The sequence below is a fragment of the Oncorhynchus nerka genome, linkage group LG9b (assembly GCF_034236695.1).
Source record: "Oncorhynchus nerka isolate Pitt River linkage group LG9b, Oner_Uvic_2.0, whole genome shotgun sequence".
In the NCBI taxonomy this organism is placed as follows: domain Eukaryota; kingdom Metazoa; phylum Chordata; class Actinopteri; order Salmoniformes; family Salmonidae; genus Oncorhynchus; species Oncorhynchus nerka.
Genome location: NC_088424.1, coordinates 6,677,271 through 6,702,698, shown reverse-complemented (window position 1 = coordinate 6,702,698; position 25,428 = coordinate 6,677,271). Strand labels below are relative to the sequence as shown.

The following is a 25,428-nucleotide window of genomic DNA, read 5'->3' as shown; positions in this document are numbered from 1 at the left end:
AAAGGGCCATCTACAACAGTAGAGTGAAGGAGTTGAGTCGCCAGAATAGAATTCTAGGAGACAGGTACCAAAGGGGATGCACATTTTTATTACACGTGTGGTTCGAACCACAATTTTATTCTGACAACATTTACCAGAATACCGGTTGTTTATGCTCCAAATAAACAACCCAATTCATTCTCAATATTCAACATTTTGTGTGTACTTCTGTGTTTGTCCCTGATATCCTGCTTTTGTTCCCAAGCTTTATCTGTGATCTGTCCTGATGGTAAAAACTCGGAAATGGCCAATTCTAATACCTTGGTGAATTACCGCTTCCTCTAAAGACGGGGGTTGGCACAGCAACAATGGCTGCCCACGTCAGCAAGTTGGGTTGAGACGCACAGCATCAAAGGGTTGCTGGCTCTGATACTCTGTGGAACAACGTGTAGGCCTACTATTGTCCTGCCACTTAACTAGTGGAGCCGTGCACAGGAAACCATGTTCATGATCCCATAAAAAAGCTTTTTTTTTGGGGGGGGGGGATTAGGTCTTTACAATGTGTCATTTTGAGAAAGGCAGTTATGGAGGAAGATAATATATACAGATCAAATCTTCAGAACAAATAATATCTTCAGAACAATGGTCAGAACAATGGCCAGCACAATTGTCAGCACAAAGGTCAGCACAAAGGTCAGAACAATTGTTAATGGATCATATACCTGTCAAGAGTGTGAACATGCATGTACCTACCTATGCTAAATATTTGTCAACAATAACCTCTCTGAACCTTACAACTAATCAGAGAGCGGGTAAGGGTTTAGATCGCTCAAGGAAAATGAAAGACCATTATATATGATGCCTACAAAAACCCTCACATTTAAGTGTCCCTAATACATATTAGGTACATATACCGGTACAGTTTAGGTACACCTTGTTAAATAGTACTTAGGACTGTTATACCCAAAGACTTTTCCTAAGATTATTATCTCTTTCCCTCTTCGGAGCATGGAATTTCAGGACGACTATCTCTTGTCACGTGTGCTGACATGTTGTCAAACAAAGGGGTGGCTGACACCGCAGGGGGCCAGGGGTAAAAAAACAGTGTGTTTTCATGTGTGTGTGTGTGTGTGTGTGTGTGTGTGTGTGTGTGTGTGTGTGTGTGTGTGTGTGTGTGTGTGTGTGTGTGTGTGTGTGTGTGTGTGTGTGTGTGTGTGTGTGTGTGTGTGTGTAATGTTATGTTAACCTCTGACATGATGTCCAGGGGTGGGGAGGGGGTCAGGAAGGTGTTCCCAGAATGGGAAGTGTGGCGAGGTGTTTATAAAACTCATGACGATGTTTACACAATCCTGTCTTCTCACTCTCAGACAATGCTCAGGAGAGGAAACGGCTAGAACTTTACTGTTTGGACTGCCACTGTGCGCTACCTTAAGTCAGAAGGGGGATACTACCGCCGAACCACACCACTACCAGGGACTGAGTTTTCTATTTATTTGGTATTTCATTTGGTCCTCAAGAAGTGGAACCCATTTGAACCGTCTTAGTTCTGTCTGGGCTTGGCTGTAGTAAGGGTGTTCTGTACTGTACTGTACTGTACTGTGCATCTGAGGCTGAGCACCCATGTACAACAGTAGCTACTCCCAGGCCAAGTTTGGCTTGGAGGCCAGGAGGAAGATCCAGAAGCCCAGTGGGAAGAGCTGTGGCTACTACATGAGGGTTGTCTTCTTCTTCTCCTCTCTGATCCAGTCGCTCATCATCGTCAGTCTCGTTCTCTTCCTGGTCTACGGGAGGTCCCCGGACGCGGCAGCCGAGAGCCGGGTCCGAGACCTGGAGAAGAGCTTCAACCGCCTCTCCGTTGACAACATGAACCTCCGGCAGCAGAAAAAGAATCTGACGCTTCTCCTGAATGCCACTCAGACTGACAAGATGCGCAACAACAAGGAAATGATCAATCTGCGTCAAATGGCAAACAAATCTGTCATATTCATCACCCATCTCAGAGACCAAGCGGTAAGTGCTGAGACTGGTTCAGTGGTCAATGCTAGAGGGTTGCGGTGGATGTTTTTTGATATTTTGAAATAGTTTGTTTTTTTATATTCAACACAACGACATCAGTACATATAGTGGGGTCACAGTGAATGGTTTATTGAATATTACAATGTCAGGTTAGTTGTATTAGTGGATAGACATTTTTAATGTGGTAACTGATTTAGATTTTAGTGTAATTGAACATGAAATAACACACCTAACAACAAACACACCACATTCAGGTACATTATGTATATTATATGCATTATTATTTCAGCGATCATTATATCCATTCATTTCAGCAAATGTATAACTGAAAAGGTTAAAACAGTGTTATTTCATAAACATTAGCAATCACTAGTTACGTTCAGATTTAAGTTTGTCAGTTGTATGAAATATATGTATAAAACAACTGTCAACAATAATTAGCTGACAAAATGTGATGCATATCTGTTATTAATATCCACAGAATCAATGCGATAACGATAAGAGAAGCTGTCAGATTCAACTTAGCATGAACCGATGCCCCAGAGCCATGACACCAATGATAACACTAAATGGTAAGACAATTGAACTTTAAGACAAACCAATGCTTTCATTGCTCTGCTCTGCACTAGTGTTACATATGTTCAAACGTCCACACAGAATCTCATCCTTGTAATTCACAGATGAGCTTTCCTATTCCTAAGAGGTTTCCTAACTTTCCTAACTGGTATTTCTTTGAACAAGAATAAGCAAGGAGCAAATTACAACTTGGCAATGATATTTTGTCTTCATAGTTTTAGGAAAATGCTTGCTGTTGTAGTACCTAAGTAAGAACAGAAATCGTGAAAATATAATTTAAGTGATTTATTCGCCGTTCTGAATTCACAATCCACCAACACAGGGCTGGGGTTCAACCCAAGCCGCCTTGTAGCGTGCTTGGTTTAAAGGGAATTTTCTGTTGAGCCCAAATCTGCAGTGTTTACTGTGAATATTATATCCACAACGCAGGAACATTGCCTTTAAAAGGTGCATTGTCGACAGCGCTCCTCAGATTGAATCCAGGACAAAATCTGATAGTGGTTCAGAAGTATTAACACAAAACATGTTTCTTTCTTTTTTTCTTCCTCAAAAACATTTCCAGGCAACAACAACAATATACATGAAAACCAGGTCCAGCGGCTAGAGCAATTGTTAAAGCTAGTGAGCGCCAACTTCAGTCAGACGGTGCAGTTCATGAGGATTGAGATAGAGAACACAGCCAAGGACCGGGACACCCTCACCTTGGATGCCATCTCCCTCCGGAGGGACAAGACCTCCCTGCTGAAACAGCTGGAGAGCTACAGGAAGAAGTGCAAGGAGGACTTCGTCCAATCCCTCGACGGCATCTCCAACGTCTCCAAAGCCTTCCTGTTGAAGATCGACACCCTCCTGCCCAAAGTCAGCCCCTTCCTGCTCACCTGTGAGAAGCAGCGCGACCACCTGGACCAGATCCGCAACAACTGCTCCAGTCTGTCCCGCGAGGTGGAGACCAAGTTCCAGCACTACCTGGACAACGTAGGCTCCCAGGTGTCGGAGATCCAGGGCCGTAGCGCCAGGCTGCAGGCGGAGAAAGACCAGCTAGCCGAGGACCACAACTGGTGCAGCCATAACCGCAGCGCCATGGCCCTGGAGCACCAAGAAAAGTTGCAGAAGACCCAGGAGAAATACGACCGAGAGATGGAGAAGCTGCTGACGGGCCGCATGAGGCTGCAGGGGGACAAGGACCTGGGGGAGACAGCGATGAAGGTGAAGGAGGGCGAGATCAAAATCCTCAACGACAAGATCCGGAGCCTCAACGCCTCCCTGGCCAACTGTGGCTCCAGGGTAAAGGAAGATCTGTTCTGTGGTTTAGTACTGGGCTTTCATCCAAGTCAGAGATAAGGGGCGTTTAAATATAGACAGAAAATGATTTAGAAGTCAAACTGAGGCCAGAAATTGTTTCCGTCCTTGCTGTAGGGATAGAGTTGAGACACTGGTCAAAAGATCTAATCATGTAAATGAGATTTACAATGACAATTATCTCTAGGAAAAGACTTTAGTTGAAAATGAAAGCTATGGGAAAGTCAAAAATGTATCCAGGTGGGGGGGGGTCCAGAATAGGGGAGGGTTGTCTAACTTTAGTTTTTTCTTTGCGGAGGGATGTGTGTTTTTTTATTGGACACAGGGAGGGTATCTTTTCTGCATATTTTCCCTGGTTTACATTCACACTTTTGCAGGTTTTACTATGCAATTTCTTCCATCCTAACTACATTTCTGCATCTGCTTGAATGCGCATCCCTGATATCAAGGTGTTTTGTTACTTCCTCTATGCACTATGCTTTTCTGCTCCCTAGCTATCTATAAATAAAGATATTCATGAGAGAAGAAGGGCTCTCCCAGCCAATGCAAAATTAAATATTTGAAAACATGGTAGGATACAGAAAGGCCAAAGGCTGTAATAGCAGAATTTAAATAGTACTACAAATGTATTGGGGATGCACGGGACAGACTACGATAGAGTCACAGCAGAAGAGCACAGTGCATGCTCAAGGTATAATGTGTAGGCTTAGTGCCAGTGCCCCTCCCACACGCCCACTGTTTGATAAATGAGCGATGCGTTTTCAGAGAAGTGGTGTGACCTACACAGATCATTCCTTGGAAACAGAGGGAAGATCTTCTAGGACCATTTAACTGCTACCTCACCTTTCACACAGGACTCTACCTTATGTTGTATCGTTTTGAGGCTCCAAGCCTTCACCCCATCACATAGGACAGTCTATTGTGCTTCTTTTTTTTGCCACAGGAAAGCACCCACTTTTCTGTCTACCCTACGCCTGAGTGTGTGGGTTGCAAGTGCTGTCAGCCCCCCCCGTTCGTGCTTCCAGTTTGCCCCGGGGTCCTCCTGGGTACCTTGGAACCCAAACTCTGCCTGTATGCCTGGGGTCAGCGGCAAACTGTGTTCTCTCTCCCTGGAGCTTGTAGTTATACCCGCTTCTCCAACATTTGTGTCTAGCATGCGCCTTGAGCATTTGCTTGGATGAAAGCGAGAGTATTGCACGAGAGAGCGACAACGACTCCTGCATTTTTGGGGGGAACCTCCCTGCAAGAGAGGCCCCCTAACTAGCTAATGGCTATCTTTGGATGGTGGAGGCTATTGTATTGCAAAATATAATAGCAAGGCTTTACAGCCCAGAAAGGGTCGTTCCACCAGAAGTATCTGAGGAACCAAAGGGATGCACATTTTTCAAATGAGCAACTCATGCTTTACATACATTCATTCAGCATACACTTTTCCAGAGTGACTTACAGGTACAATTCGGGTTAAATGCCTTGCTCAAGGCCAGATCTACAGATTTTCCCCCTAGTTGCCGACTTTTCAGTTACTGGCCGAACGTTCTTAACTGCTAGGCTACCTGCCGCCCGAGCTTTGAAAGTCCAATCTTTGATGATTTGAATCAGGCCTGTAGTGCCAATGCAAAAACAAAAAGGTGCATCCCTTTGTGTCCCCAGCACCAGGATTGAGAACCACTGCCACAGTGAGATAGCTCACATATATTCTCAAAGAACTATATTTGATGTCAGTATTTTCGCCTAACATCATTCTCTTTTGTCTTATTATATTTCAGACCGGAATGGGTAGCCCGGGTGCAACTGGTAACACAGGGATGGGCTGGGTAGGGCCGAGTGCAACGGGGCAAGGTAACCGGGGGTCAACTGCTGGAACAGGATCGATGGCAGGATTAGGTGGGTGGGGCGCATCTCCATCTGCAACAGGAAACGGCAATACAGTGTTTGGCAACACAGGAATGGGCGGGCCAGGGTCAAGTGCAACAGGAGTGGGTACTAGGGGATCAGGAGGGACTGGACTGAGTGGTGCCGGGTCACCATCAGGTGTTGCAAAGAAAATTGGACCAGGCTTGGGTAGCCCCAACAGTTACAGTTTAGGTAAGACATACTAGTGCCAAGGCTTGATATAATCACTTCTTATTAAGACTGATATGCTATGGGTGATGGGTGATGGCTAATGACGTTGTTCTGTTGTTTCCACAGCAAATATCAATCAATACTTACGCGAGCTGCAGCAGTATTCCAAGCCCAACTCCGGCTCAGAGTGAGTTCAAACCCCCTGTACAGCAAAGTGACCCGTAAAATAAATGTGTTTGTGCCAGAAATGACCGTGTTTCTAGATGTTTTAATTCAACGCGGCTGAGAGAACGTTTAATGATTACGTTCAAATGTGATCTGCTGCCTGCAGTAGACACAATGAACTGAACAAGTATTTATATTGTTTCTTCTTGTCTGCAGAGTATCTGGGTAATCCATGGCACCTCAGAGGAAAATGGAGAAGGAATGGGACCCTCTGCTATAAAACCCAGTCTCCTGATATTGAGTTATGGTATGTTAATACACTGAGTGTACAAAACATTAAGGACACCCGCTCTTTCCATGACACAGACTGACCAGGTGAATCCAGGTGAAAGCTCTGATCCCTTATTGATGTCACTTGTTAAATCCACTTCAATCCGTGTAGATTAAGGGGAGGGGACAGGTAAGAGAAGGATTTTTGAGCCTTGAGACAATCTAGACACGGATTGTGTATGTGTGCCATTCAGAGGGTGAAGGGGCAAAACAAAAGATGTAAGTGCCTTTGAATGGGGTATGGTAGTAGGTACCGGTTTGTGTCAACAACTGCAAAGCTTCTGGGTTATTCACCCTCAACAGTTTCCTGTGTGTATCAACTTGACAGAACTGTGGGAAGCATTGGAGTCGACATGGGCCAGCATGCCTGTGGAATGCTACCTACACCTTATAGAGTCCACGCCCCGAAGAATTGAGGCTGGGGGTGCAACTCAGTGCTGGGAAGGTGTCCTTAATGTTTTCTAGTGTATGTATAATAACATTTCTATCAGCAGCAGCTGCATTGTAATATATCATAAAAGAAGGTCTGTTGCTTCTGTGACATGTATTCAAATTTTTTGCACTTTTTGGGGGCTTGAATGTCATTGGTAAACAAATATGAATGCATATTATTTGAATATGTTGATTTAATCAGGAAAAAGGTGTGAAAGTCATAAATAATCTGTTTTTAATGTACTGTATATACTTTTATTAAAACAAAAGGGTAGTTATTGTAACTCCGGTTCTATGAATGATGCGTGACGACATCAGTGTTTAAGGCACGACTTTTGAATTCCACACCGCTGATTTCAGAAACATGTACCCCATCCAAGACGGATATGAATTGTTTGTCCCCATTTGCGTCACCCATTGTGAGGATAATAGTCCCACGGCTGACAGTCCCTCCCCTTCGTCACGTTACAGACATCATTTACTGGAAGACCATTTTATCCGACCAAGATGTTTATGTTTATGTCTGCCAACCTGTCAGACCAATTGGAGCGGAAGGGAGGGAAAGGTACAAACACTGGTGTATACAAAACCCAACACTAACAATACCTCCTGGGCTACAGACTATATATTTCCATACACTTAATAAGAACATGACAATACCTCCTGGGCTACAGACTATATATTTACACTTAATAAGAACATGACAATACCTCCTGGGCTACAGACTATATATTTACACTTAATAAGAACATGAAACAACTCTTGTAAAAAAACTTTGAGAAACGGAAGGATAAAGTTATCCATCAAATCTTCAGTATGTTCTTTCCCCAAAACCAGCCCCTAAAATAGCCTTGGACACCAAGCAATGTTTTATTTTGTTATTGCTGTGTCTATGGGATATATAAACTATTGGAAATAGTATCCTAGCAACCCCTTGTCCAATAATACAAACACTAACTTTATCAGTCTATAACAGCATTCTTGCCTCAATGGGAAAGTATCATGCTTAAATTACATATAGGAACATGCCAACCCAGATATTATACAGTATGCCATTAGGCCAACAGCTTCTATCCAAAGCAATTTACAGTTAAACATGCATACATTTTTTTTTTATGTATAGGTGGCCCCGAGAATCAAACTCACTATCCTAGCATTGCAAGAACCATACTCTACCAACAGAGCTACAGAGGATCATCCATTGTGTACCACAGCTCCATTTCAATTTGTCTCAACGGAATCTCGAAAGCGTCCCATAAACCATTTGCACGGCGTTATTCTATTAAATTAGCACATCCTGTTCCATTTCTGAATCAAAGTCTATCTGGCACACCATCTGGCCTACATTTAAGCACAATTAAAGTAGAACAGTAGAACGACTGAGAAATGTTGGTGGCAAAAACCCCGTTGGAAACAATTCCCAAGGGGACCAACTGTTAATTCAAACAATTTAAATACGTAAAGTGGTTTGACTGTTTGCCAACTAATATATGGTAGAGTTCAGGACGGGAGACCTCTCTCCTGTCTAAAGGAAATCCTTTGTTTAATTAACATCAAGTGTTTTTCCAGTCAGGACGATTGGACCTCCAATTCACATTGAGAGAAGCCATATGAGGAGATAGCATGTCTGTGTTCTGATCGGATTCCACTTGAGCACACTCTACCAAACTGGACCACATAGTATCTTAGACTCAATTCCATGGAAAATACCTGAGATAGAGACATCAACGCTGCAGATGTTGCTGATTTCAAATGAATAAATGAAACTCATCAAAACTGACTTTAATTTTCCATTATCCATGTAATAGAGTGGGTTCAAACAGGGGAGCGCTATGCATTGTGTAAATTGCACTGCGGGTTATAGTGCAAGCAGGCTTGAATATGCAGTGGATATGAAGTGGATACGTCACAATCGACACAATGTTCATGAAGCAGTGTGACTGGTATCTAGCAAAAGAGTGTAGGAGTGGTATCTAACCTGGTTGACTGTATTTTTAAAAAAAAATGTAAATAACTCAAGCTACCTAGCTGGCTAACTTGACTAACTTTGGAGTGGAAATGTCCACTTACTTACAGGTAGCCCTGTCCAGCCCTGCCCAGTGGTGCGCTAGTAGACAGATGCTGCTGAAACTAACCAAACAACCAGAATATGGACTTTAAAACTGGGTCAATCAACAACAACCAACAAAAGATTAGAAAATCTTTTGAAAGTGTTTATCCCTTTAAACCTGTGCCTACTCGTCTTAATTTGATATACAGTTGAAGTCTGAAGTTTATATACACCTTAGCCAAATACATTTAAACTCAGTTTTCACAATTCCTGACATTTAATCCGAGTAAAAATTTGGATCACCACTTTATTTTAAGAATGTGAAATGTCAGAATAAAAGTAGAGATAATGATTTATTTCAGCTTTTATTTCTTTCATCACATTCCCAGTCGGTCAGAAGTTTACATACAATTAGTATTTGGTAGCATTACCTTTAAATTGTTTAACTTGGGTCAAATAGCCTTCCACAAGCTTCCCACAATAAGTTGGGTGAATTTTGGCCCATTCCTCCTGACAGAGCTGGTGTAACTGAGTCAAGTTTGTAGGCCTCCTTGCTTGCACGCGCTTTTTCAGTTCTGCCCACAAATTTTCTATAGGATCGAGATCAGGGCTTTGTCATGGCCACTCCAATACCTTGACTCTGTTGTCCTTAAGCCATTTTGCCACAACTTTGGAAGTATGCTTGGGGTCAATGTCCATTTGGAAGACCCATTTGCGACCAAGCTTTAACTTCTTGATTGATGTCTTGAAATGTTGCTTTAATATATCCACATAATTTTCCAGCCTCATGATGCCATCTATTTTGTGAAGTGCTCCAGTCCATCCTGCAGCAAAGCACCCCCACAACATGATGCTGCCACCCCCGTGCTTCACGGTTGGGATGATGTTCTTCGACTTGCAAGCCTCCCCCTTTTTCCTCCAAACATAATGATGGTCATTATGGCCAAACAGTTCTATTTTTGTTTCATCAGACCAAAAGTACGAGCTTTGTCCCACACGGTCCTTTGCTGTTATTCTGGGATTGATTTGCACTTTTCGCACCAAAGTACGTTCATCTCGGCGTGGTCCCATAGTGTATATACTTGCTTACTATTGTTTGTACAGATACAGATGAATGTGGTACCTTCAGGCGTTTGTATATTGCTCCAGACTTGTGGAGGTCTACAACTTTTTCTCTGAGGTCTTGGCTGATTTCTTTAGATTTTCCCATGATGTCAAGCAAAGAGGCACTGAGTTTGAAGGTAGGCCTTGAAAAACATCCACAGGTACACCTCCAATTGACTCAAATTATATCAATTAGCCTATCAGAAGCTTCTAAAGCCATGACATCATTTTCTGGAATTTTCCAAGCTGTTTAAAGGCACAGTCAACTTAGTGTATGTAAACTTCTGACCCACTGGAATTGTGATACAGTGAATTATAGGTGAAATAATCTGCCTGTAAACAATTATTGGAAAAATGACTTGTGTCATGCACAAAGTAGATGTCCTAACCGACATGCCAAAACTATAGTTTGTTTTAACAAGAAATTTGTGGAGTGGTTGAAAAACAAGTTTTAATGACTCCAACCTAAGTGAATGTAAACTTCCGACTTCAACTGCATGAAGAATTGCCTGCTTATCCCTCTGTAGTGTTGTAGGTTCAGTAACATGAAAGCATGATGGGTAGTATTCACAATAACCTTTTTAGGTTATCCCTGCTTGTCTTCTACTGCCACGGGTCATTTGCTATTGGGCGTCCCAAAGTATCTGAGGCCAATTAGGTCAAAACCCTTCTAGATGACGCAGATTGGTGTCACAATGGTGTCTGAGAATACTGGGTTCGCTCGGGTCTGGGAGACTTTAGGGGCCATTTGGAGCCCAGAAAAGCCTAGGGCGCCAAGTCTCCCCACTCCGCCCAAACTGCAGGAAAGGAATGGCCGCTTATTATTGCTACCTCCTTCCTACCCGGGGTTGCAGAACTCTGACCCCTTTTGTCTCTGGCTACTAACGTTCCCTCTTGACCATGATTGCTAATTACACTTCCTGTTTGGCTGGCCCCTTCAGTCCCGTGGCTGCCAGACTGGTAAAAACATTAGAGGGCAAAACCTTTCTCTTGTTGATAGTCGAGGCTGTGGTAAACAGTGGAAGCAGTTGGAAGGAAACAATGAGCCTCGATGGCGTCCCTGGATCTGTCCAACATAACCTAAGCTCACCTTGGCCTCTTATGTCAGGTCAAGCACTTGTCATTGCATTACTATCAGTTACATCGGCATATTTCCTTGTAGATGACCCAGTCATCTATGGGTTTTTTTTTTGGGGGGGGACCTTCGTTCCTGTAGCGCTGCTCGGAAGTCTAGTATCTTTCCATATCTAATCGTAAAGTTATTGTAAGCAATTTAAAATGTATACTGGATTTCTCACTTGTATTTCAAAATGAATTTTTCCAATCCTATTCAAACTAAGATAAAACGGAAATGTACAATGAATACTAAATACACGATTGAAACCTTTTCCCCGGTACATAGACTCATGGCCTCTCCTCAACAAAAGGCTAACAAGACCATCAATAATCCTCAATGGCAATTCTGCTCAATTTTAGCATGTCGCCAGACTAGATTTACTGTAATCTATCGACCCCATTGATTATCCATCAAACTGAGAGACCCAATTGTATTCTGCTAGAGTAGGGAGAGACAGTGGACTACAGATCATTTACTCAGGTCAGCAGAGCCAGTCAGATACTGCCCCATATCTGGGCCCGTTACTGATCTAGGATCAGTTGAACCTTTTAGACCATAATTAATCAGATTATGTGGACATGGGGACCTGATCCTAGATCAGTACTTCGACTCTAAAACCCTTTATGCATACCGGCCCAGGTCCTTCACCCAGTGTTCGATGGAAGGGGTTAGGGGCTAAAGGTAGCAAGCAGCCTGGCACCTCATCAGGGTGTTCTGTCTCTTGCCCTGTATACCAACCAATAAGAAGTGTATCTGCCTTTAGGCATCCGCATACTAAGTTCAGTTTGCTCCTAACAAAACGTGCCCAGGCAAATTGAACTTTTTTTTTGCCATGCATACTCCTTTAGACCTTTGCTTGAAAAACTAGAGAAAAATAGTACTGTTTGTCCATCTTGAGATGCCGTAGCCAGTATACACTTCTTCAAGATAACTCAAGAAATCTGTGATTTTGGAAATTTTTGCAGAGTGGATCTTAGTCAAGCAATTTTACACCTAGCTAATATGTTTGGTGCAGTATTTCTCAAGTGAAAAAATGTGCATGAAAACTAGTTGTCTCTTGTTGAATGACAACAAACACTTAATTGAAGAATCACCGTCGAAGTGCCGTAGACTTCGGCTAACAAAAACATGTTGTGTGCACAAACAGCCCAAAAGGACCTTGCCAAACACCAAAACGAACAAAAACGTCACAACATGTCGTCATAATATATGCACAAAGTGTTTTGGATGGGAAACATGCCTTTTCTCACACTTCAACACAAGATCTCTCTAGCGGCTATTATATCTTAATGGAGGATCTGAAATACGGTATCTGATGGAATTGAGAAGTAGGATCTTCTACAAAGTGGTGCCTCCAATGGATTTCAGAGGGACTTTTTAAACACAAGCTATATCTATTGCAAAGACCGGTTTCTCATTGCCAATTGGTAAGTCCAAAGACTCACATGGTGAGCATTTATAATAATGACTTGCGGATCACAACATCAGCTCATGCTCACTATTTTCTGTTATACACAAGTATTTAGTCAGCCACCAATTGTGCAAGTTCTCCCACTTAAAAAGATGAGAGAGGCCTGTAATTTTCATCATAGGTATACTTCAACTATGACAGACAAAATTAGAAAAAATTAGAGAAAAAATCCAGAAAATCACATTGTAGGATTTTTAATGAATTTATTTGCAAATTATGGTGGAAAATAAGTATTTGCTCAATAACAAAAGTGTATCTCAATACTTTGTTATATACCCTTTGTTGGCAATGACAGAGGTCAAACGTTTTCTGTAAGTCGTCACAAGGTTTTAACACACTGTTGCTGGTATTTTGGCCCATTCCTCCATGCAGATCTCCTCTAGAGCAGTGATGTTTTGGGGATGTTGCTGGGCAACACGGACTTTCAACTCCCTCCAAAGATTTTCTACAGGGTTGAGATCTGGAGACTGGCTAGGCCACTCCAGGATCTTGAAATGCTTCTTACGAAGCCACTCCTTCGTTGCCCGGGCGGTGTGTTTGGGATCATTGTCATGCTGAAAGACCCAGCCACGTTTCATCTTCAATGCCCTTGCTGATGGAAGGAGGTTTTCACTCAAAATCTCACGATACATAGCCCCATTCATTCTTTCCTTTACACGGATCAGTCGTCCTGGTCCCTTTGCAGAAAAACAGCCCCAAAGCATGATGTTTCCACCCCCATGATTCACAGTAGGTATGGTGTTCTTTAGATGCAACTCAGCATTCTTTGTCCTCCAAACACGACGAGTTGAGTTTTAACCAAAAAGTCATATTTTGGTTTCATCTGACCATATGACATTCTCCCAATCTTCTTCTGGATCATCCAAATGCTCTATAGCAAACTTCAGACGGGCCTGGACATGTACTGGCTTAAGCAGGGGGACACGTCTGGCACTGCAGGATTTGAGTCCCTAGCGGCGTAGTGTGTTACTGATGGTAGGCTTTGTTACTTTGGTCCCAGCTTTCTGCAGGTCATTCACTAGGTCCCCCCGTGTGGTTCTGGGATTTTTGCTCACCGTTCTTGTGATCATTTTGACCCCACGGGGTGAGATCTTGCGTGGAGCCCCAGATCGAGGGAGATTATTAGTGGTCTTGTATGTCTTCCATTTCCTAATAATTGCTCCCACAGTTGATTTCTTCAAACCAAGCTGCTTACCTATTGCAGATTCAGTCTTCCCAGCCTGGTGCAGGTCTACAATTTTGTTTCTGGTGTCCTTTGACAGCTCTTTGGTCTTGGCCATAGTGGAGTTTGGAGTGTGTCTGTTTGAGGTTGTGGACAGGTGTCTTTTACACTGATAACAAGTTCAAACAGGTGCTATTAATACAGGTAACGAGTGGAGGACAGAGGAGCCTCTTAAAGAAGAAGTTACAGGTCTGTGAGAGCCAGAAATCTTGCTTGTTTGTAGGTGACCAAATACTTATTTTCCACCATAATTTGCAAATAAATTCATAAAAAATCTTTTGAAAAAAATAGCCTATAATTTCAAAGATAGTGCCTAAGCAATCAGAAACAAAACTGTAATTAATGTCAATGACGCCTTTTAAAGTAAAGTATTCAAAATTACATTTGACTCCTCAGCTTTCACATGTGCTCAGATGTTTTCACATTTAATTTCATGGTATCGCATGTTGATAATAGGCTGAATCTACCACACACCCAAAGCTTGAGGCAAAAGGCAAAACTGGAGAAACAGAAAAAAGTCTCTGCACACTTCCAGTTAGATGCAAATGTATTTTAATTATAGCTGAGCTTTCATCAGAGCATATCACCACAAACAATAGTGGGGACAGATATGTCCACACAGTGAGCCAGATGTAATTGTAGACGCCTGTGGTAATCTAAGGTACCCAAAGGGGCCACTAGATGTCGTAACATGAGATAGAAATACAGGATAGAATAGAACATGTTATAGATGTACAGTATTACTGCTAGAACAAAACTCACAAACACAGGGGTATGTGGTGTTAGTATAAGGAATCCATACTCTCAAAGAGCAATAAAGTCAAAAAAGCGACAAAAGAAAAGAAAGAAAAGGAAAACTTGGCTGCAATCTGAGGTGCAGTTAAAACTCTAATGAACTGATTCTCTGCAGCAGAGGTAACTCTGGGTCTTCCTCTCCTGTGGCGGTCCTCATGAGAGCCAGTTTCATCATAGCGCTTGATGGTTTTTGCGACTGCACTTGAAGTAACTTTCAAAGTTCAAAGATTGACTGACCTTCATGTCTTAAAGTAATGATGGACTGTTGTTTCCCTTTGCTTTTTGAGCTGTTCTTCCCATAATATGGACTTGGTCTTTTACCAAATAGGGTTATCTTCTGTATGCCACCTCTACCTTGTCATAACACAACTGATTGGCTCAAACGCATTAAGGAAAGAAATTCCACAAATGCACTTATAACGAGGCACATTTGTTAATTGAAATTGATTCCTGGTGACTACCTCATGAAGCTGGTTGAGAGAATGCCAAGAGTGTGCAAAGCTGTCATCAAGGCAAAGGGTGGCTACTTTGAAGAATCTCAAAACTCAAATATATGTTGATTTGTTTAACACTTTCTTTGGTTACTACATGATGCCATATGTGTTATTTCATAGTTTTGATGTCTTCACTATTATTCTACAATGTAGAAAATAAAGAAACACCCTGGAATGTGCAGGTGTGTCCAAACTTTTTTGACTGCTACTGTATGCAGAACTCTAGAAAACAACTAGATAAAGGTTAAGGTAACCTGTCAGGCACTAGGGCCTTCATGATTACAGGACACCTACACCAGTGTGTGTGTGTGTGTGTGTGTGTGTGTGTGTGTGTGTGTGTGTGTGTGTGTGTGTGTGTGTGTGTGTGTGTGTGTGTGTGTGTGTGTGTGTGTGTGTGTGTGTGTGTGTGTGTGTGTGTGTGTGTGTGTGTGTGTGTGTGTGTGCGTGTGCGTGCGTGTGTGCGTGCGTGCATGTGTGTGAAGCTAAGATAATGACAGTGGGAATTACAACATGACCCTCATATTAAATTCTTATTATATCCTAACGGCTTTAGGGTGCCTCAAGTATGAATCCAGAAGAGTTCTTTCTGGCAGAGTTTGCGGTCCTTGTCTCCTCCTCTTGGTGACACTTCCACCATGTCAATGCTCTGGAATTGTAGAGAAGACACAATGTGAGAGCACTGGACAAAGTGACAAGTAACAGGGTCATTTTCCTCCTTGCGTCTCATGTTGGCTTATTCTCTGTTTCAAGCTTCTAGTTGTCTTTCCCTCGTACATGTTGTCACAAACAGGGTGTAAATCAAACGTTTTGTGTTGCATGTGATCACGCCTTTAACACTGTATCTAGACCTCGGGTGTCAGAACTGAGACTTTTTCGGTTCTGTTGCACTGAGCACAATTGCCATAAGGGCAGTTTACATCTCTCGGTGGAGTAAGGACGGTTTGTTTAGAGCCCATGTTGAAGCTGGCTCTGACTAGTCTACTGCGGAGATTGGAGCCCCGTTTGTAGACAATTAAAGGGGGGTTCCTTGAATTCCTGGCCGAGCTCTGGGTCTGAGGTGAGCATATGCCAGTGCTTCATTACTATGTTTTTAATCAAACAGGCTTTGGGGGTGAATGTAGATATGCAAGTAGTAGAACTCCTTAGAAGTTTTAACACATTTTTTTAGTATATCCTGGCCAGGTTTAGAGAGCGCAATTCGGTATGCATCTTCCGCACAACGGGTGGAGTAACCCCTGTCCAGAAAACGTTTGTTTCACGTTGACAGCGTTATCAATCAAGTCCTTTGTCGAATGACACACAAGTCTGAGCCTATAGAACTGGCTCTTAGGTAACCCTCTTTCAAGGGCACTAAAATGAGCGCTACCTTGCTAGGAGAAAAGTGTAACTGCCAGTCTCTTTCTGATGTAGAGTGGCGATAAAGTTCCCAATTAGCAACCTCTATTCCACATGTTCAAGAAATGGACCCGCTTGTGGTCATATTCAATAGAGAACTTCAGGTCAGAGTTCATGCTGTTCAAAAAGGAAGTGAATTCATGGAGTTCTTGTTCAGTGCCAATCCACACAGAGAGAATATCATCAATATACCTGAATCATTTGAGGATCATGGAGAAGTAAGGGATCCTGGTCTCATCACAGATAAACTTTTGCTCAAAATAGCACACATATAACACATAATTAGGGGCAAGGTGGAGCCCATAGCATTTCCACTAACTTGAAGGAAAAAGTGTTTTTCAACGGCAAAGTAGTTGAGCTTGAGAACTTGAGAAGCCAGTTCACAGATCTGAGGAAGGGTACCAAAACATTTCTGCAGCATTGAAGGTCCCCAAGAACACTGTGGCCTCCATCATTCTTAAATGGAAGAAGTTTGGAACCACCAAGACTCTTCCTAGAGCTGGCCGCCCGGCCAAACTGAGCAATGGGGGAGAAGGGCCTTGGTCAGGGAACTGTGGGGAGGTTTTTCAGCGGCAGGGACTGGGATACTAGTCAGGATAGAGGGAAAGATGAACGGACTAAAGTACAGAGAGATCCTTGATTTAAAACCTGCTTCAGAGCGCTCAGGACCTCAGACTGGGGGCGAAGGTTCACCTTTGACCCTAAGCACAGAGCCAAGACAACGCAGGGGTGGTTTCGGGACAAGTCTCTGAATGTCCTTGAGTGGCCCAGTGAGAGCCTGGACTTGAAACCGATCGAACATCTTTGGATAGATCTGAAAATAGCTGTGCAGCGACGCTCCCCATCCACAGATCTGCAGAGAAAAATGGGATAAACTCCCCAAATACAGGTGTGCCAAGCTTGTAGCGTCACACCCAAGAGGACTTGAGGCTGTAATTGCTGTCAAAGGTGCTTCAAGAAAGTACTGAGTAAAGGGTCTGAATACTTATGTAAATGTGATATTTCCGGGGTGGGGGGGTTATACATTTGCAAAAATGTCTAAAAACCTGCTTTTCCTTCGTCATTGTGAGGTATTGTGTGTAGATTGGTGAGTGGAAAAACGATTTAATCCATTTTAGAATAAGACTGTAAAGTAACAAAATGTGGAAAAAGTCAATGGGTCGGAATACTTTCCTGAATGCACTGTACATACAGAATATTCAATAAGTAGCAAATTGTCTGTGACCCATGAATCAAATACCTAAATGTAGGCTACAACACAGATAAAACTCCACAGTGCTTCCAGGATTGTTTTGTCTGATTAACCTGTTATGTTATGTCTAGCCTACATGATGGATGGAGTCGCAATATAAGATGCCCTTTTTATAGCCCTTTCATGTCACAAAACCACCTCACATAATGTTTTACTCCACTCAAATGGAAGGTAGCAGATATTGATATATTTGTTATCACTGCATCATTGACGACAGATATTGCAAAGCAAGAAGAGATCCACCTTTGCTGTAGCTCTACCATCAGTTGTCTTCTAGCCCGAGGTCCGGCGCGCTATCGACTGTGCCGCAAAAACATGCTCATGCGGCAGGGTCGATTTCCGCGCTTATAAACCCAGGGTTGTTACACTATATTGGACGGGACTTCGTGTCGACCTCCTAACTCCTTATTCACTGCTCATTCAAGGAAGACTGGCGTGTGCAGTCCATCATCAGGTAGGGTAGGCGGGTATCCCCAAATTTGTTCATACATGGAACATCATCTTCCATAGTTGCAGTGCTGTCTTTCCAGCACAGGACCTGCACTTGACAGTGAATTCATGCACCATACTTATGACGTGAGCGTGCGGCACCTAATATCGCCGCGTCTGTAAACACAACTGCACCGCAGACAGCGACAGTGCAGGGGAGGGGATGGAGAAGACAGTGCCCACCGAAGAGGACAAGATAACTAAGCAAGAGCAAATATCTTCAATGTCGTCAGGTGTACTGGGTAAGTGTCTTGAGGAACACAGCATTTTGTCGTCGTGACAGGGTGCGTAAATTCGAGATCGATGGTTACAGAGGGGATTATTATCAATGATAATATTTGTGGTGGTAAACTATGATGCCGTATTCTCATACATTCACGAAACATGCAATTGACCCCAGCCTTCGAGGTTAATCCTATAGTTTAGCCTTCACCTTTCATCTTTCATGCCACATGTTTTATTTATTTGGTAGTGCATCGTGACCTATAACATTGTGCGTATTCCAATGAGAATGAGAAGGGCCAAGTTACGGCTGTGCTGGCTTTTGTACAACCGCATTTCCAATTCATTATATTGTTTTAATGTAGCCTTTGTATTTTGTTAAATATTAGATGTTAATTATTTATTCCAGTTGTCTAGATGTCAAAGTGGTAAAGTAATTGTCCAGTAAAAATCTCACGTTTAAAAGTTAATATTCTGTTAAATCATACACAAATAATGTTGTTGACTAATCCTATACTCCTATTTGTGGCCAAAGCATAAATGTGAGGTGGAAAACACTTCAAAAGCCCAACCTCAAACTTGTATCTCAAACAGACTGTTTAAAAATGCTTGATATTTCCTCACAAAGGATGATGTCATCCTCCTAAGGAGCTGGCCAATCAGCGCTCTAATTTCATGAATATTTTTAATGACCGGTATACGCCCACACCATTCTGTTGTTGGAGTATGCCCACACCATTCTAACACAGAGAAATTGGAAGGAAAAACTATTTTACACATATTGTAATTAATTATAGGTCATATTTCATAGAAATCTGGAAACACTGGACAGTTCCTTTAAACAGAAACTGTAAGATTAAAAACTAAATATTTAATGTTGGATTTTAGTAGCCTACAGTGGTTATTGTATTACAACTTTGTTCTTCTGAAAAACTGCATTGTGCATAACATTAAGCAACCACACACATGTCTTCCAAGTCCACATTTTTGTAGGCCTATACTTAAAGCTGCAATATCCAGGACAGAGTTTGGGGAATACTGTTGTACACTATACTTGCTTGTTTTGTCACATAAACTGAAATTAGGCAAACTATTAGAATTTTAGCAACCAGGAAATTACATAGCGATTCCTGCATAGTGCATCTTTAATGTTTACATTAAACTGAAACAACCGAACACACAGCCTACTCTGCATGTGTTTACTGTGGCGGCAGGTAGCCTACTGGTTAGCTAGGCTACCTGCCGAGCTGACAAGGTAAAAATCTGTCGTTCTGCCCCTGAGCAAGGCAGTTTAACCCACTGTTCCCCAGGCACCAAAGACGTGGATGTCGATTAAGACAGCCCTCCGCACCTCTCTGATTCAGAGGGGTTGGATTAAATGCAGAAGACATTTCAGTTGAATACATTCAGTTGGACAACTGACTAGGTATCCCCCTTTACCCCGTTCCCCTCTACCAGTGAACATGCTTAGCCTACTTTGCATGTGTTTACTCTACCAGTGAACACACACAGCCTAATCTTCAAGTGTTTACAGTACCAGTGAACATATACTCAGGACACAATTGGTGACATATCATGAAGATGTCAAGGCGAGAACATCACAGACACATTTTACTGCACTTCCTTTTGTTTAGCATATTCTGTCACAACTATGTGGTGGAGGTGAGAGCTGACTGACTGGTATTTCTTGCAATGGTTGAAGAAAGTCCTCAAAGAGCAGCAGAGGAAAACAGTATGGCACAGGATTTGGCCTTTCTGTGAATTTGGAAATGGAGGTCGATAGATAAGAATCCAATCATCTGTAATCGAAGATATTATATTCTTGAAGTGTTCTGCTGCCAATGCCTAGCTGTCACTGTTATCTAGCAATGTGGGGGAAGCCTATGAGCAATGAGGTAATTGAAATAATTACTGGGGTGATGAGGGTTAATGAGGTGATGCTCAGAGCTTGTATTCATAAAGCATTTCGGAGTAGGATCACTGATCTAGGATATGAATAGGGGCCCAATGTGCTATTGGATGAGGGGACAGCCCATTTTAAAGGCTTTGGGCTGCATTTGTAAAAATGTTTACTGTTAGACTAAAGTATTCTCCATTCAGTACACACACACACACACACACACACACACACACACACACACAACACACACAAAGTTGGGCAAAATTGAATTGGTCTTCAAATTAAAGCTTTGGTTAGGAAAATAACACCATAGTAAAGGCAGTAGGTACTAGGGCTGACCCCATTTAGTCGACTGATCAATTGTTTGGTCGATAGGCTGTTGGTCGACCAAGATTTCTTTAGTCGAGCAGTAGCAAAAAAATAATAATTTCATGGTGTACAAGACATCTGTCTGATTCGCACCTGGACTAATCCATTGAGGAGGCCGTGGGGATGGCACAGTCCATTACTAAGACATGTGCAACTGAAATTGTATATGGTTATATTACATAAGAACAATGGTGCAACACTAATACAAATAAAATATATATTTTACCTTTATTTAACTAGGCAAGTCAGTTAAGAACAAATTCTTATTTTCAATGACGGCCTACGAACAGTGGGTTAACTGCCTGTTCAGGGGCAGAACGACAGATTTGTACCTTGTCAGCTTGTGGATTTGAACTTGCAACCTTTCAGTCTCTAGTCCAATGCTCTAACCACTTGGCTACCCTATAGCAAATTCACTTCCTACCGCGTTGGATATCGGTCGCTGTCCGCAGTTCTGAAACATCAGTGCGCAGTTGAATTGGCGCCTTTTCCTAGAACATGTTGCTATGTGCATAATAGCAACGTTAACCTGCATATACTGTTGAGAACAATGCAGCGGAGGCAGCAGCGGAGTTAGGAGACGAGGCAGCAGCGGAGTTAGGAGACGAGGCAGCAGCGGAGTTAGGAGACGAGGCAGCAGCGGAGTTAGGAGACGAGAAAACAGCACTTGTCTTACTTGTCTAAGAAAAGTGAGAGGAGAGAGGAAACGCCAACTTAATTAGATGTATAATCAATTCCTAACTGTTAAATGTGTCTGGCTTTATAAATCATACATATATATCTACAGAAATAAGACAGATCCTGCTTCTGATTGAGTGTTTGTTTAATAGCCTACTGATTCCGTGAGCACCAAGACTCACGCACCCACAACATGTCGGATAAACAATTTCACAAATTCGTCTGATTTTAATCTTTGAAATGCTGTAATAAAGGCTTTACACATTTTTTTCCCCATTAGAACAGCCTCTCTGGTATTCCTTAGAATGTATTTAGTGTTGTTTACACTCTTCCAAATAGTCAGAAAAAGTATTTTTATAATAATAACATTACTTTTTCTTGATCTCCTTCTTATTGTTGTTACTACTATTATGACTGTCATTATAATAATAAGTCATGTCATTATCATTAGGCTTAGTATAGGCCAAAGAGCGCATCTTGTTTAGTCTTTGTATCGTAATTTACGCCTATATTTCATTCCGGGTTAAGCGGGTGTTGTGACAAGAAGCAATGCGGCTTGGCCATGTTGTGTTTCGGGGGACGCACGGCGCCTGACCTTCGCCTCTCCGGAGTTCGTACGGTAGTTGCAGTGATGAGACGAGACTAACTACCAATTGGATACCACAAAATTGGGGAGAAAAAGGGGGTAAAATCATTTTTTTAAACACACACAAAAAAAACAAAAAGAAAAACACATAGGATATGTCTATATACGGAAAAATACACGTTTTAACATTTCGACCAATCGTTTGGTTGAAAGAACATATGACTAGGTCGACCAATTTTTTTAGTTGGGGACAGCCGTAGTAGGTACAATCACAAAGTTACGTTGTCTATATTTGCTGTTTTACGTGCTGCTACTATAATGAACAAAAATATACACGCAACATGCAACAATTTACAGGTCATATGAGGAAATCAGTAAATTAAAATAAATTCATTAGGTCCTACCTAATCTACAGATTTCTCATGACTGGGAATACAGATATGCATCTGTTAGTCACAGATACCATAAAAAAACCATGGTCTGCGGTTGTGAGGCCGGTTGGATGTACTGCGAACTTCTCTAAAACTATGTTTGAGGCGACTTATGGTAGAGAAATTAACATTCAATTCTCTGGCAACAGCTCTGGTGGACATTCCTGCAGTCAGCATGCCAATTGCACGCCCCCTCAAAACTTGAGACATCTGTGGCATTGTGTTGTGTGACAAAACTGCACATTTTAGAATGGCCTTTTATTGTCCCCAGCGCAAGCTGCACCTGTGTAATGCTCATGCTGTTTAATCAGCTTCTGCCACACCTGTCAGGTGGATGGATTATCTTGGCAAAGGAGAAATGCTCAATAACTAGGAAGTAAACAAATTTGTGCACAAAATTTGAGAGAAATAAGCTTTTTGTGCATATGGAACATTTCTGTGATCTTTTATTTCAGCTCATGAAATATGGGACCAACACTTTACATGTTGCGTTTATATTTTTGTTCAGTGAAGTGTAGCTATTAGTCCCTTAACAGTCCCAGCACTAAAAGTCCCGGGTATGGAGCTGTCATTGGTTTAAACATTGTAACTTGGCAGTGAAGATAAAAGTATAAGATGTGGTTGTGCAAGAAAGGGGAAGGATCGAGTACTGCATGTTATTCAGAACACAAGCCCTTACAGTGGCGCCCTGTGAGAGTGACAAGATGCATTTCACTGCACAAGCTATACACAAGGCTCACCCACTGCAGCCCAGTGGTGTTTGTGGGTGTCTGTATGCGTGTGAGAGAGAACAGGAGAGAGGGAAGGGGCAAGGAAGGTTAGAGGACTACTTCTCATGCCAGTAGTAGGTGATGTACGAGTGAGATCCCACTTCAGTGGGTAAATGCACTGACAAGAGCATTCCAGATTCTCATTGTTATCCTGTCCTTTGACCTGATTAAGTTGGAGCCTGTGGTTTGTACCTCCCACGTGGTTTTCAAGAGCAGTTTTCAAAAGCTACCCTACAAGTACTGCAGCTTAGTGGAGTAAACACTTGTTTGGTGTTTATGTAATGGTGAGCCTCGTGTTCTGTTGCGCAGGAAGCTACTTGAATTGCACAAGCCCTGTGCAAATGTAGAAAAATGTCATTTCTGATTCTTTCACGATTTGGGATGATCTGTGCGCATTTCAAATTGTCTGAGGAGAGAAAGGAGTAACAAACTGCTTTGGCCTTGTTGACGAGTTAGAAAAGTGACAAAGCTGGCCGTGAGGATTTGGCACTTTGGCAGAATCCTCCGTCTCTCCTTCTGTCACCTCTTTCCCCACTACACGGCACTGATGAGAACTGTTCTTACCCTCCATCTGTCTATGCATCCCCCCTTTGCCCTCTCTCTCCTCCCTTCTACCTCTCCTCCTTTAGACAAATTGTTTGGGAAACGCCTATCGCAGGCCAGACGGTACATCATGTCCCATAAATCCTGGCTGAAAATGGTTCCCACGGAAGACTGTGATATCCTAATGACATTCTCAGGTACACTTAATCGCCACATTCATCTTCTATGGTTCAGTCCCCTCAATCATGATGGGAAATGTAGATGGGAATCTTATTAGCCGTTGTGGGCAATGAGCCAATCACTCGGAGACGTGACATGAAACAGTTCACGGGGAATACTGAATCACATCCATTACCTCAGGGCTGCCCAACCCTCTTCCTGGAGATCTACCTTCCTGTGGTTTTTCAGTCCAACGCTAATTTAACAGACCTGATTCTACTAATTAGCTGCCCAACAAGACTTTAAATAGCTGAATCAGATATGCTAAATTAAGGTTGGACTGAAAACGTACAGGACAGTAGATCTCCAGTAAGAGGGTTGGACTGAAAACCTACAGGACAGTAGATCTCCAGTAAGAGGGTTGGACTGAAAACCCACAGGACAGTAGATCTCCAATAAGAGGGTTGGACTGAAGACCTACAGGACAGTAGATCTCCAATAAGAGGGTTGGACTGAAGACCTACTGGACAGTAGATCTCCAATAAGAGGGTTGGACTGAAGACCTACTGGACAGTAGATCTCCAGGAAGATGGTTGGGCAGCCCTGCATTACCTGTATGTGTATTACAGAGTAAGGTACTCTAGGATTCTGCACATGCTGTGGGAATGCATGCTACACATGGATCAATTTCAGTAATCAAAGTCAAACCAAGTTTCCAACATGGATCCAAATTGGATATTAATTATTGCACTTATTCCTGTTAGAAGGGATGACATTAATGCAGTGGTGCCTTGCCCCATACACTCTCAGGTGTTTACCTTATTTGATTGGATTGACCTTTCCACGGCTCCGTCCTCCCACGGTTACTGCTGCTACTTCTGCCAAGCTCTGGAGAATGTCGTTGTTTCAACATCCTTATGTGAATACACTCATTAAGTGGCTCCAAGACTGTCTGATGAATGAGAAGAATATAAAATGTTTAAAAAAATGGTCATGCAATTGCGACAGGTTCAATATTAATGCATGGAAATGGGCTCCTACATAAAATGAATGCAAAAGCTGATCTAGAAACTGACTTTTTTTTTTTTTTTGTAGACACCATAGATGACCACACCTTGCTATGGCTGCTGAACCATATCCGACTGGGAATCCCACAAGCTAAAATCCAGATCAGACAGCATCAACACACACAGGGATATGCGTTCTGCATTACAAGCACATTCGAGAAGTAAGATATCCCACTTCTGACCTGACATTTTTGTCAAAAATGAAATGGTTATATGTTAACTATCTGAGCTGACCCTTTTGCACGGTCTCTTTGCACACTCACAGAACTCTACACACTCTTGCACACTGACACTCCAACTTGTTCTCCAAGGTCCAGCTTGGAGAACATGGTGGCCCCCTGGAGCGGCTCGAATGCCGAGGTTGATGAGTGGTAGCGGGTAGCGGTTTTTCAAGTGATGTTGTTGAGGCCCTGGTAGTCGATGCACAGGTGCAGGGTTTTGTCCTTCTTCTCC

General features: G+C 42.5%; 2 protein-coding genes across 2 annotated transcripts in view; both read left to right on the top strand.

Annotated features, from left to right (window-relative positions):
• Positions 1-1,319: 1,319 nt before the first annotated feature.
• On the top strand, positions 1,320-7,145 carry plvapa (plasmalemma vesicle associated protein a). Its single transcript, XM_029642265.2, has 6 exons — positions 1,320-1,989; positions 2,477-2,567; positions 3,134-3,855; positions 5,637-5,955; positions 6,061-6,121; positions 6,316-7,145. The coding sequence occupies exons 1-6, from the start codon at positions 1,600-1,602 to the stop codon at positions 6,326-6,328; spliced, it is 1,596 nt and encodes a 531-aa protein (XP_029498125.1). The 5' UTR covers positions 1,320-1,599; the 3' UTR covers positions 6,329-7,145.
• Positions 7,146-18,238: 11,093 nt separating this feature from the next.
• Positions 18,239-25,428, top strand: part of LOC115114199 (anoctamin-8-like) — a 28,656-nt gene continuing 21,466 nt past the window's right edge. The window contains 3 exon segments of the mRNA XM_029642263.2: positions 18,239-18,492; positions 23,836-23,946; positions 25,004-25,136. Of these exon segments, the coding sequence (XP_029498123.2) occupies positions 18,414-18,492; positions 23,836-23,946; positions 25,004-25,136 (323 nt within the window). The 5' untranslated portion in view covers positions 18,239-18,413.